Source organism: Eublepharis macularius, chromosome 11, assembly GCF_028583425.1.
Source record: "Eublepharis macularius isolate TG4126 chromosome 11, MPM_Emac_v1.0, whole genome shotgun sequence".
NCBI lineage: Eukaryota > Metazoa > Chordata > Lepidosauria > Squamata > Eublepharidae > Eublepharis > Eublepharis macularius.
The window spans coordinates 71,038,924-71,053,567 of NC_072800.1; the positions used below are offsets into that span (position 1 = coordinate 71,038,924).

Sequence of the window (14,644 nt, forward strand, 5' to 3'; positions counted from 1 at the left end):
GACCTCCTCAGGCAGGCTATTCCACAGGGTAGGGACCACCACAGAGAAAGCCGGTGTACAGGCTGCTGTTGATTTCACCCATGTGCAGGGTGGCACCTGCAGACCCTATTCAGATGAATGAAGCTGCCATGGAGGAACATAAGGAGGGAGGCGGTCCCGTAGGTATGCCAGGCCAAGGCCATGAAGAGCTTTGTATGTGATAACCAATACCCTGAACTGAGCATGGAAGCTGATAGGTAGCCAATGGATTGACTGCAGGATGGGAGTGATGTTCATGCTCCTGCTTGCTCCTGATAGCAGTTGCGCTGCAGCGTTTTTCACCAATTGAAGTCTCCTAGTTAATTTGGATGGAAGACCAACGTATAGTGCGTTACGAAAGTCAAGTCTCGATGTTACCATAGCATGGATCCAGGTGGCCAAGTTGGCCGTGTCAAGGTAAGAAGCCATCTTCCAGGCTAGAATGAAGTTGTGAAAGGTGGTTTTTGTAGCTGACTTGTTTTTCTAGTAGTAGCACTGGATCCAATATAACCCCTAGGCTCTTAACTATGTCTGCTAGGATCAGACGAACTCCATCGAAAGTGAGGCATACAATGTCCTTCAAGAACTCTGCCTTCCCAACTTTTGTCTGGATTCAATTTCAATTCATTTGTTTTTAGCCATTTCACTACAGCTGTTAGGCAGCGATCCAAGATTTCTACTGCATCCTGAAGGAACCTGGATAGTGAGATATAGAGTTGGGTGTCATCTGCATATTGATGACATCCAACTCCATAGCTGCAAATGAGTTCTCCTAAAGGCTTTACATAAAGGATGAATAACATGGTAGATAAGATTGTGCCCTAGGGAACCCTGCAAGATAGCTCCCTCCATTCTGATCTCCAACAGCAACCCTTTGAGTCCGTCTCATGACAAACAATTTAAACCAGTCCAAGGCACATCCTCTGATGCCCACTTCTGTCTCTAGATGCCTCAACAGGATGGCATGGTTTACTGTATCAAAGGCTGCAGACAGATCTAGGAGGAAGTTGGCTGCCAATATCTATTGCCTTAAAGCACTGCCCTTTGTTTTACCTCATAGAGCCAAAACACACGTTAAGAAAAACCTAGGTTCAGCACGTGTTCTCTTACCTCAAGGTTTGCCGGGATCTGTAGGAGTCCTGGAAGCTTAAAGTAGGCGTCCTGGAAGCTTAAAGATCTGTAGGGGTCCTGGAAGCTTAAAGTCCTGGAAGCTTAAAGGATCTCTAAGCGTCCTGGAAGCTTAAAGGCGTCCTGGAAGCTTAAAGCTTAAAATACAGGCGCCTGTATTTCCCTTTCCCTTTTTGCTGCTCTGTAAATGCTAAACTTTAAGCTTCCAGGACGCCTACAGATCCCAGCAAACCTTGAGGTAAGAGAACACGTGCTGAACCTAGGTTTTTCTTAACGTGTGTTTTGGCTCATAGTTTCCCATTTTGTGCCAGATATTTATGTGGTAAGGCACCATACTTCCATGCTACATCAATGTAAGGGAAATAATTCTAGAGAATTCACATAGGTTATAATGTAGTGATCTCTCTACTGATATAGGTTGATGCTATTTTAATTAAATTTCTATATTAAAAAAAACAAAGACAAAGCAACTTTTCCCCAAACATTCTTTTTCATGGCTGCACAAAGGGCCAGAGTAGTGCAGTGGTCAGTTTAGGATCAGGGAGACTCGGGTCTGAACCACTGCCCTGCCATGGAAGCGCACTGGGTGACCATGCACCACTCATAGTATGACCTACCTCACAGGGTTGTTGTGAGGATGAAACAAAGGGAGGGAACACAATTTTGTATGCCAATGTCCCCATTGGGGAGAAAAGCAGGGCATAAGGATCTAAAGAAAATAAAGTCTGTCCAAGTAACAAAAAAGGACTATTACCTTTACTGTTTCAAAGCCAAGACTGATACCTCTTTATTTTCTTGCACATTTAACTTAGCAGCTATCAGTGAAAAGCAAAGCCTCAGAACTATTCAAAATGACAAAAAGGAAAATGGGAAAACTTGGGTATGTTTGGAGAGCTTAAAACCAGAAATTAGCAAGAAAGGAGAAGGGAAGTTGAACTTAAAGGAGAGGGAAAGGGAATAGAAAGGCACTTGAAAAAGTCATGCAGCCATTAGACTTTAATATTGACTATTCTTGTTTTCCAGAAAATGCAGCCCTGTATAATTTTATGAACAATGGGGTGAGACACTGATTATTCTTAGTTTTCATTAACAAAACCCAGAACTCTGGCAGCCCCTTCCCATATTTACAGGCATTTTCAAGTTAAAAAGTAGAAACACTCAAAAACACTTCAAAATATTATCTGTAGACTACATCATAGTAACATTATAAATTAAATTATTTGTAAATTATTATTTCTAAATTACACAGCCATGAATCTTGCAGCACCATTTTACGAATTTCCCCACAGAATTCAATAGGACTATGTATATGATCGGTGGTAGAGAGTACCCTCAAGATATATCTGAGTTACAGCAATCCCTGGTGGGATTTTCAATGGCAACAGACTAACAGAGGTGGTTTGCCATTGATTGCCTTTCCAACCCTGGTCTTCATTGGAGGTCTCCCATCCAATGACTGACCAATGCTGACCCTAATTAGCTTCTGAGATATGATAACAGGCTCATGTGGGCTATCCAAGTCAGGGCATGTATATGATTACACCTGCTGAATAAAGAATGTCAGAAATAATAACAGTGATACAGTTATAACCCAATGAGGTAGACGACAAAATCTGCAGGACTGACCAGATGTCCATCTTTCTGACTTCCAATCTAAGCATTTGTATAAATGCATCTCTCTGCAATGCTGGAGTGAGACCCTTGAAATGCCAGCATAAACTCAAGTTTTCTTAGGTGAGGTTAAGTTTTGGCTGCGATTATGCCTCATCTCATGGCTGTGCCACCCAATCTTAAAACTGGGATGGATGAGGAAAAATCTGGTTTATGGATTTACTGAGATTCAATACAGTCTGCTTTGTAATTTGGAAAAAAAACCTCCCAGGTGATAAAAATACTTCTATTGCTACAACAGGTTAGTGTTTCTCCAAAGATTTAAACACACAGCAATAATATCAAAAGTGTTCTGACTTGAACAATCTATACCACACACCATGTTAGTTGAACAAATGCATAGAATAGGTCTTAAGAAGCAAGAATGCACTTAGTTTTCAGGCTTCTAGGATATGCAAAAATTCCATATTCCAGAGCACAACTACATTTCAATCAAACTAAGCCATGATGGCAAGAGGACTGGAGGTAGGATAGCATATTCCTTTGGTTAAGAAGTAGCATAATGTACACGCAAGTCTTTACAGGACCCCAGGATCTTCTTGGTCAGGCAATCTACGGCACACACCAAAGAAGGTTAAAAACACAGGAATAAAAATGAGACCGTGAATAGCTCCAAAGAAAATAACCAAGAACATAATCTTAAAAAATGTTCTGAAAATGTACGTGGCTGCCACAGAGAGCACCGCTACTCCCACAATGGTGGAAACAGCTCCCTGGACGATGGGGTAACCAAGACGGTACAGAGCATCCACTGCCTTGTCATTCACGCTCTGCTGCTTGCTGCTAACAAAGGCATAAGAAATATGAGCGGAAAAGTCTACTGAAAACCCTATGCAAATAACAAGAATGATCATAGATATGGAGTCAAGATTGACATTCCAATAGGCCATGAAGCCAGTCACACCAATAATAACAGACGCAATAGTGAAAGTTACCCACAATGAGCACACAGGATTGGGAATGAGGAGCAAGGAAATAAGTAACATGGCTCCAGCAGCAATCAGAACATTTTGAATAGTGTTCTGAGCTATCACTAGGAATTGATCAAAATATATAAAAGCTGGATGATAAACTATTAGTGGAATCTTACAGTCTGCTGCAAGGCCTCTCAGTTGTTCTAAAAGATTTCTGTCATCGACTGCAGTAATAACATTGACCGTCTGTATGAAAAAACGCGTAGCTGATATTTGAAGATCCAGCTGGGACTCAGGATTTATGCTAAACAGGGCAGGTAAATTGCCAATAAAAGTGTTAGGGTCATCTATATTTACAGACATCCTGGCAGCAATTCCTTCATAAATTCTCAGCCATGACTCTGATAAATGCTTGTCCACATACACTGAGTTTTCTAGCAACTCCATGCAACCCTCAAGATCTGCACGTACAGATGAATCCCAATATTCTACGCTTTCAGTAACCACCACCATAACTCTTGGACCATATTCTTTAAAATACTCATCTGTCCAGTCGTAATACTGAATGACATAAGAATGATCACTGGCTAGATTCCGAAGATCTATTCCTTCCTTAACCTGAGTGCACCCATAAATGCTGCTACTTAGGTACCCAAGATATAGGACTACCACAGACACCTTGGTCCAGGGGTGCATAAGAAAAGGGCCAAAATAATTTCTAAAGAATTCATTCATAGGATGGTCAAACTCTGCCCCAGTGAGATCATTGTAAGACCCTCCAACACAGCACATGTTGTATGAAGAGCCACAAGACTCTTCAGCTTCTCTTGGCACTTTCATGAATGTGAGCCAATGTCTGTTGCTTTCTTCTCTTCTACCGTTTAGAGCAAGAGCTGCCCCAAAGAATGTCAAGTTGTATATGTAGCAGAAGATAAAGGCTGTTCCTGTGTAGATGCAAAATGACTGAATGGATGGGAAGGCTGTTGCAATGCCAATGTAGAAGGCTAAAACATCGGTAAGAGTTGTGATGGTAACAGACACAGCGGCCTCTGCGTAGGTGTTAGCCATCCGATCCACAACTGTGTCCTTGACTTTAGTCTGTTGCCAGCGGGACACCATGATGAACATGTCATCAACACCAATCCCTGAAGAGAAGAAAAAGGTACGTTGATTACTGTTATGGATTGGTCGGTGTGTGTGTGTGTGTGTGTGTGTGTGTGTCCTTTCCTCCCTCTGATCCTGGGTTACTTTGGTAGTGTGCCCCCACCCCGACTTGGAAAACAGCCTTTTCCTTTACCAGCCACTAGGGAGAGCTGGTTAGCCTCTGTGCATACACAAATTTCTGGTAGGTGACCAAGGCAGCTGGCACTTGAGTGAGAACTAACACAACTTTACCTTATCCAAGAAATGTATTTATTTAGTACAGCAAATTATCAAAAACAAGAAAAAAAGAAAAGCAGTAGTTCTGGTCTACCTTCACAACAAGAATCAACACAATAACAGTAACTCTGTAAATATGAAGAACTTAAGATTAACTATTCAAAATAAAAGGTTATGGTCTTTTCTAAATCCAAGAGAATTACCCCACTGGTCTAGAAAATGGATGGTGTTCAATTAGAACAAGTTGTGTTCTTTGATTCTCATCTCAACTGGCAATTCCATTTCAAACTTGCAATAAATAGAATAAAATCTTCTGTGTCAGCAATTGAACGCGTCTTCTTCTCTAAGGGAAGCAAATATATCTTGGAGGGCTGCATGTGTTCGATATGAAAATCATACCACAACCACAGCTTAGAAAGCCTTTGTATCTGTGTAGTCAGAAATATGTGCTGTCCCTTTAACAATTGATACTCATGGGAATTGTACTTCCCCCTCCAGTATTAGGACAGTGGGACATTTGAGAAGTTTATTGTAGATCTTCCTGTTAGAGTGTTTGTTCATTGCCCTCTTCCCCTCTTTGTTCTGTAACTTACTCCCTCAAGCAAGGATGCAAAAGTCATCATGAATTCACCGCTAGTCTATGAATAAATCTAGAGCAATAAAGATGTACCTAGCTTCTGGTTGAACCATGTCTTATTTACTGGCTCCAACTGTAAGTAAGGATTCCTTTAAAATCTGGGCTATTTACTGGCTCCAACTGTAAGTAAGGATTCCTTTAAAATCTGGGTTGAAAGAGACAGCGCATTGAAGCTACATGGGAGTCAGCCCCTCCTTTCAGCTGCTCCCAGAATAGCTCCTTTATGGGGTTTTGTAATGATTTCAAGTAAATGGGTGCATGTGTCTTTAAATGCTTGGTTTGAGCTAGGTGAAGAGAGGGGGTGAGAGAGGGATGAGTGAGTGATATGATTGGTTGATGACTGAGAGTGTGGGCGGAGTGAATGCAGTTTAGACTGACAGAGGAGAGAGAAAAGTTTCAGTCAGAAGAAAGCAGGCTAGCTGTGTGCTGCCTGAGTATACTGAAGTATTTATGACAGAAATATAACCTGTGTGGAACCTGAACTGAGCATGTTTGTGAAAGGACACTCAGTCAGGGAAAGAGAGGCCAGCTGTGTGCTGCCTGAGCAGGTTTAATATTCCTGTGAATGAGAGTCAGAGAAAGAGAGGCTAGCTGTGTGCTGCCAATATTCGAAGTATTTGTGAAAGAACTATTGAGTCTAGTGAAGGAGGCTAACTGTGTGTGAAGCCTTAGAAGAGATCGGTGTGAATGAGTTTATAGGAAGTAACTTTAAGAACTAAGAACTACTTTTATGAAACCAATACGCTTCTTGAAAAATAAACATTTATTTTGTTTTGTTATATCCCAGTGTAGCTGTCATTGCTATATCCCATTCATATCCTCAGGGCCACACAGAACCACGAAGGAGCCTGACGCTTAAACACGTTACCAAAGGGGAAATTTGAATAAAATATTTTGGAATAATATATTCCTGGTGGCAGCAAACTACCCAGAGGGTGTAAGGGGAAGATTAAAAGAAAAATCTACCCCGAAGAAAGTACAGGTCATAACAGGTTTCAATATAGATTCTCTGAGTGCATGAGAACCTAGATCACCCACTTTGCCATTTTCTGAGATGTATTACGGGAACCCCAAAATGGATAGCTGGGATAGCCTTAAGATTAGAATTGGGCCAGGGCTCTATCAAAGCCAAAGCATGGTTACATACATTGAAATATAGGCCAAAGGTCCTTTTCTCCACTAAGAAGGAAGGTCTGCTTTACGAGCAAAATCAAGACCAATTCTACTCTCACTGGATGCAAGAAGAAGACAAGTAACGATCTAGTCTCGGCCTACCAAGGGATGATATACTGAGACTTGGGAAAAGCGAATCTTTACTAACCATTATCAAGAAACACATAAAAAATCTAGATTACCCTAGCTCAGTTATACGAGCTCGGAGAGTATGCTCCACCCAGTTCTTTGGCATCCTTCCACTTCCAACCATTCCAGCCTACATTAAACACCTAACAGTTCCTCACTACTGCAGAGCATTTATACTTGCATGTCTGAACGCTGTCCACTCAGCAGTTCTATATGGGAGATACTGGAATTTACCTTACTCGGATAGACTCTGCCAATGCATTTTGAAAAAGGTTGACTCTCTATCCTATATGATATAGGAAAGCTCTCATAAATTTTATTATGAATTATGGATTGGCCCTATTTTAGTTGGCTTTGGGTGCAACATTTCTCTTTACTTATATATTTTAAAAAAACCTAGTTCCTCACCTGTTCATATTATCAATCATATTTGTCACAAACATTTAGTCATCATTTTTAGAAGTCCTTAAAGGTTCAGGAAGTCAAACCAAGTACAATCCTTTAACTGGCCCCAACAAGAATCAATCATGAGCAAACAGGCTCTTGATTTTGGCTGGAGTTCTATACTCCATCATATTCAACTTCAACAGAAGGAAGACAAGAGCTGGAAGCTTAGAGTTCCACTGTAATCTACTCTGGACAATAAGCAACATGCTGTAGAGTTCAACCATTACTGAGAATATTTCTTTATAACTTTGGCTTAAATATGAAGATCCACAGAACTTTGGGACTACTTGGCTTGGATCCAGCAGAAGGACTTCCACCCATGGAGCATGACTTTCTCATCTCCCTTCTGCTGTAGCCCAAAATGCTGCCATTGCAAATGCTCTTTGGATCAGAAGAGCATTCCGAGAAGCATTTTGGGCTGTAGGGAAGGTAAGGAAGTTGTGTTATAGAGGCAGAAATCCATCTCCTTGTGGAAATGTTCCCATAGATTTAAGGCCTAGATTCAATTTCTAAAAGATTTTCACTTGCACACACAAGAAATACATATGTGCTGTGTCAGCATACATTTTTTTGCCATTCCACTTTGATTTTATATAAAAAGCAGAAACCAGGCACAGATACATCCTCTATTGTAGGTGTGTATGGTAAAAAAACATAAATATGTACTCTTTGTACTTTAGAGTGTGCATACTTCAGCCAGCTATTGACTTCTGCAGAAGGCAAGATGATAACATAAAAAACAAAGGGAGTTACGAAAAAAACCCTCATTTTTGGAGAACTGACATTGAGAAGGGAAAAAGCGCCTAATATTCTGATCATAATTAAGGAGATGAATGGAAATTCTCTTTGCTGCCTGCTTAGACATACCAATGCAGAGTCTTTGAAAAAACAACCCGCTTTGCTCAAGCTTACCAAGTATGAGAAATGGAGCATTTGCAGCTGTGATGACAAAAGGTACCCCACAATACAGCAATAATCCAAAGCTGCTGAGTATGGCCAAGCCCGATGACAGCACCCCGAATGCTGCAGCCCACACTTTTGTCCGTACGCAGTCTAGCCTGTAAAACACATTACAGAGTTTACTGGTATGCGCTCCGATTCACATCCCCCATCCAAACAAACAGAGAGTAATACTTTAAAAAGAAACATTAGAAAAGTACTAAGCATACAACATCCTTTATCCCTTAGCATTCCTTCTATATAAAACTGTGTTGACTATAACCAATTGACAAGAGATAACAAATATACATGATGATATAGTAAAACCCTGAGGGAACTGGGCTTGCTGGTCTGGTCCTCTACAGCCCCAAAGCATGAGGAGGAACAGGAGACAGTCCTACATTTTTTCTGATACAGTTAGGTACCTTGCATATATTGATTTTGATTAACAGAAATGCCATTCTGGCTTAATGTGAACAATCAGAACAAAATCACAAGCTGAAAACCGTAAAAATGAATGACCCCCCCCCACCCCCCCCGCATGATTACCTTGAACATGACATAATCGAAAAGAATATTGTTAAAGTATATGTGATGGAAAACAAAGGGATCACTGTCTTGAAATTTTTTTCAAGCTCTTCCTGCCTGGATAGTGAAGTAAAATATGATACCTGCCAGGGGAAAAAAAGAGGATATCCTGTTATTTCATCTTATTTCATCTCTGTTAAGCTGCAAGTAAACTTAAAAAAACATACAGTATACAGTCAGCAGATACTACCTGATCTATTTTGTGCTCCCCCTCCCCATACAATTAAAAATAATGTTAGGACAACCAGTTTCCTTCTACTGAAAAGACTGGCATAATATAAAATTCTCTTGCCAAGTTTTCCCCCAAACAGTGGCATCAGAGGAGAAAATAAAAAATACATACGATTGTTTGTGCGTGTTATGTGCCGTCAAGCTGCCTCTGAACTATGACGATCCTATGAATGAGAGACCTCCAAAATGTCCTATCATTAACAAGCTTGCTCAGATCCTGCCAATTGGAGGACGTGGCTTCTTTCATTGAGTCAAGCCATCTCATTTTAGGCCTTCCTCTTTTCCTACTGCCTTCCACTTTTCTCTGACTTTCCAGAGAATCTTTCTTCTCATGTTGTGACCAACAATAGCCTCAGTTTTGTCATTTTAGCTTCTAGGGACAATTCAGTCTTTATTGATCTAGTACCCACTTGTCTTTTGGGCCATCCATGGTATCTGCAGAACTCTCCTCCAGCACCACATTTCAAATGAATCAATTTTCTTCCTGTCAGCTTTCTTGCCCATCCAACTTTCACATCCATACATAGTAATGGGGAATACCATAGTTTAGATTATCTTGAGTTTGGTTCCCAGAGAGACCAAACACACGTCAACTAAAGTCTTCTTCAGTAAACTCTAAAAGATGTTCTTGTTCTTTAAAAGTGCATACACATACAATAAAATATCTAGAACATAAGCATAATAGGCCCCCACCTTTGAACAATGTGATGTGACCCCACGATCAGGGACAGAGGGTGGCATTCGGGAAGCAGACATCACCACACTACCCATTGGTATGCAGTGTCCCCCAGGGGGCGATACTCTCCCTGATGTTATTTAACATTTATACGTGCCCCCTCAGCCAGTTGGCTCGGAGCTTTGGTTTATAGTGTCATCAGTATGACACCCTATACTGTTAGATGGTCAACCAGATGCCATGCTAGATATCCTGGCCAGGGCTTTGGAGTCTGTGACTGGGTGGTTAAAGCAGAGTCGATTGAAGCTGAATCCTGTGAAGACGGAGGTCCTGTATCTGGATGGGGTGTTGTTGGCATCTATGCTGACGGTGAGGAGCCTGGGCGTGGTCTTGGATGCTTCCCTGTCAGTGGAGGCCCAGGTCATGGCAGTTGCCAGGTCTGCATTCTATTATCTTCAGCAGATCAGGCAGCTTGTTCCTTACCTCTCAACTAGCCACCTGGCAACAGTGATCCAAGCAACGGTCATCTCCAGATTGGACTACTGTAATTCGCTCTACGCAGGGCTACCCTTGGGGTCGATCTGGACATTACAGCTGGACCAAAATGTAGCAGCATGCATTCTTGCCGGGACTCTGGTCAGGACACATGGTAGACCTGTTTTGTGCCAGCTGCACTGGCTCCCAGTTGAGTTCCAGGTCAAGTTTAAGGTATTGACTATGACGTTCAAAGCCCTAAAGGGACTGGGACCTACATAATTGCCTCTTGCCATATGCTCCCTGGAGAGCTCTTCACTCCACCAATCAACATCTTCGGGTGGTTCCTGGCCCCAAGAATGTTTGCCTAGCCTCAACTAGGGCCAGGGCTTGTAATTAGCGTTGATTACAGAGTGAAAGTGTCGGCACAGACTGACCCACCGGAAAACTGAGCTTTTGACTGTTATGATTATAAGGTGGCCAAGAAGAAGGGTTTCCGAAACGAGCATTTGTAGCTGGCGGGCTCGTTGCCATCTGCCGGGAGACCCAGAGGGGGCTCTGGCACCTTCAGCGCGGATTCAGCCGCTTTGAAACTTATGCACCAATTGTTGCCATCTGCCGGGAGACCCAGAGGGGGCTCTGGCACCTTCAGCGCGGATTCAGCCGCTTTGAAATTTACGCACCATTCGTTGGGAGTCCCGATCGGGGCTCCTGCATATGTAGCGTGGCATCAGTCGCTTTGAAATCTACACAGGAATTACAGCTACTTGGGACTCGCGATTGGCGCATTAGCTACTTATTGATATTTATACACTGGACTTACACGGGTCTCGAGCCTAGTCCTATTGTATGGACTTTAGCTGTATTCATATATAGTGTGGGATCTAGGCAATATTGTATGAATTGAATAATATCACATGAATTGAATTTGTATTTTTGTATGAACTGAATTTGTATTCTTATAGAATGAGATGGATATCTGTGATTAAAGTTGTTTGATATATTTATTGTCAGATGTGAGGTTCCTGGGGTTTCCCTCATTATACAGCTAGCCTCAACTAGGGCCAGGGCCTTTTTGGCCCTGGCCCTGGCCGGGTGGAACTCTTTCTCTGTTGAGACCAGGGTCTTGTGGCTTTTACTAGTTTTGCCAGGCCTGTAAGACAGAGAGGTTTCACCAGGCCTATGGTAGTAGTTGAGGTCTGAGCGGCTACCTAGTCAGCCTCTCTGCTGTGGCCTTGGTCTGTTATTTATCTGATACATCTATAACCTGCCTGTCCCACCCTTCCCAGTTGTTGAAGAGGTTTTACTGCCTTGCTGCTGTTGGATGGTTTATGGTTTTAAATTGCATTTTGTATTTAGTACTTATTAATTTTATATTTATTGTTACTATATTTTAATAAAGTTGTTACCTGCCCTGAGCCTGCTCGTGGGAAGGATGGGTTAGAACTTCAATAAATTAAATTAAGCTAAATTAAAATTAATTATATAGTTGGATTAAAAAACAAACTAAATCATCTAGTACTGGGATCCAATAGGGACTATGCCCTATTACAATGACTATATATTTTGGATACAGGCATTTTTTGGATTGGATTTTTTGGATCTAAGATATGTTCATGAAACTTTAGTGCTTACAGGGCAACCTGTAAAAACCTGAAATCTTCATACCTGCCTAGAAACATGCCTGAAAATGCACACACACTCCCCAAATCACATCACCCAGGTACGTTTACATCAAATTGCTTTAGGATGGATGGTAAATAGGAGATGGATGATAGCATGATGGACAGTCCAAAGAAGTGACTGTAAGCAGCGGGTGAGTAATCACTGCCACCAAAGGAGGAGTCTGTCCTTATGAAAACATCTCTCATCACCTTTTCAGTTTGTAATGGTCCATTTTTTTTCTTGGGAAATTTCCCCCCTATGCTGCTTTAAGAAATTCTGTATCTTTCTTTGAAGGAAAGTGTCTAGTTCAACAAAGCTATATTAACGGTCACAGTGAAATCAATGTAACAGGCAAATCAATTCCAGAAGTGAAATCTACTACTGTAAGCAGTCTTGAACCAGGAGGAACAGCAAGGTAAAAACGTTTTAATGAAAAATAATTTTAAAATTATTACGGACACTAGGAGGGGAATATTCTGTACGCTGTGATTACCTGTGGTGTTCCCTGTAAGATGAGCAGCACATCTTAACGGTTTTGCCTGGTCCACATGGACCGAGGGATCCAGAATCAACCACAGGTACCCCTGGTGCATGGGTACCAGAAAAGCACCACGGGCACTGCACAGAGCTCTGCCCTGGGTATCTCCCGCTTACCCGCACCGAGGCGAGGCCCAAGGAGTCCAGCAGGTCGGGGATGCGCTCCTGGAAGGACTTCAGCCACAGCAAGCTGGCCTCTCGCGGCGCAGGGGCATCTTCTTGCAAGTAATAGACGAGGCGCAGAGCTTCGGCGGCCTGGAGGGGGCGGCTCCGGTTGTCTGCCGCTCCTGGCCCCACCGAGACGCCTCCCAAAAAGAAGCCCAGGAGGACGCGCCCTTGCCAGAGCGGGAAGGTGAGGCCGGGCAACAGCGCCTCGATCCGCGCCGGGTCGCCGCCGACGGCGCTCAGCAGCGGGTTGGGGCTGCTGCAGGAGCCGTTCTGGAGCGCGCAGACCTCGGCATAGCCGCGCCCACCGGCGCTGAAGCCCCGCACGGCCGCGTCGAGCACCAGCAGCTCGGCGAAGGCCGCCCGGGTGAGCAGCGTGTGATTAGGGGCGGCGGCCACAGCCACGAAGGAGGCGAAGGTGCCCTCGGTGGTCAGCCTCTGCGCCGAGAAGCGCTCGGCGTCGCGCGTCCGGAAGCGCTCCCGGACCATGCTGCGCTCGATCTTGGCCTGCCCCCAGCGGGGCGTGAACTGCGCCTCGATGTCGTTGGACTCGCGGCTGGGCAGCAGGTGGAAGCCGGAGCCCAGCGCGGCCGAGAGCGCCACGGGAAGCAGCAGGAAGGGCCACGGGTGGGCGCCCACCAAGCCGCCCAGGCCGCGCAGCGCGCGGGACAGGGGCCGCTCCACGCAGTCTGTTTGCCAAGGACCGCCGGCCATCGCCCTTCTGTCCCCTGTCTGGGGAGGCGACGCAGCTTCTTTCAGGGCTCCTTCCTTGCTGTTGAGCCGGCCGGTGCTACAGTTGAGCGGAGTCACAATAACAGCCGCCGAATACCGAAACCGAAAGTGACTTCGCCGCTGGGGCGAGGGGCTTTACGCGAATGCGCAGCCTCGGGAGGCGCGGGGGCCTCTCACGTCCCGAGGGGCCAAAGATTCTTTTTTTTTTAAAAAAAGGTGTTATTACATCGAATTAGAGCAAATTTCATATAGCCAAATAGAAGCTACACGGTATACGTTCGCTATGAGACTTTCGACACTGAATGGTTTTCTTTCAAGCGGGCTAAATAAATCGTCGCAGGCTCAAGTATTTTGCCCCAATCCTCCTCCTCCCCACGCCACGGTGTATATTAGCCTTTGAACGCCATGCTACCAAAAGGGCAGTTTCACAGGCTGCACTTTGAGGTTCCTTGTGCTGCTTGTCTCCATAACAAAAAGAAAAGAAAAAAGTTACATTCCTCCTTGGGGCTCAGGGAGGGATGCCTCCTCGCAAGAATCTTGTGAGATAGACTAGGTCAAGTGTGACTGGCCCAGTGTTGTTGAGGAACGAAGGCCTCACACTATCACTTTATTAGCCTAGCAGCTAACCATTTTGCCCGGCTCCCAGAATGGATCTGGAACAAACTTGGTCCACCTTTTCTTGGGATAGCAGCTCAGCCCCTGTCACCTGGACCAGGAGAAGCTTGTGGGCAGGAAAAAAATATCCTGTAGTTTAATGTGTGACATTGGGCAGTTGGAACTTGTCATGGCATGGATGTAAATATATTTCCAAGGTAATGCCAAACGCCACTTTTGGATTACAAAGCAATTTCCCCCAGGCCAGTTTGGCTAGGGATCTTGATGGTGTTTTGCTATCTGGGCATGGAGCAGAGGTCACTGGGGTGTGCGTGGGGGGCAGATAGTGGTGAAGCCTGAGTTGTCTGTATATTTCTCAAATAAAGTATTCTAGTTGAATCAGGCAAACTGTGGAAGCCTGACAGCCTAATTCTGTCTGTTAGGCAAACTGTGTGTGCATGTGGTGCAGTCTATGTATTATTGTATCCAGGTGTGGAGAGAGATTATTCTATCTAGGTGTGGAGGAGAAGAGAGTTTAGTCTGCTA

General features: G+C 43.9%; 1 protein-coding gene across 1 annotated transcript; it reads right to left on the reverse strand.

Annotated features, from left to right (window-relative positions):
* Window positions 1-2,349: 2,349 nt before the first annotated feature.
* Window positions 2,350-13,522, reverse strand: LOC129337831 (patched domain-containing protein 3-like). The gene is made up of 4 exons (XM_054991786.1): window positions 12,725-13,522; window positions 8,986-9,107; window positions 8,410-8,555; window positions 2,350-4,876 (listed from the first exon to the last, which is right to left on the reverse strand). Exons 1-4 carry the CDS (start codon window positions 13,484-13,486, stop codon window positions 3,336-3,338), a joined length of 2,571 nt encoding a protein of 856 aa, XP_054847761.1. The 5' UTR covers window positions 13,487-13,522; the 3' UTR covers window positions 2,350-3,335.
* Window positions 13,523-14,644: the final 1,122 nt, after the last annotated feature.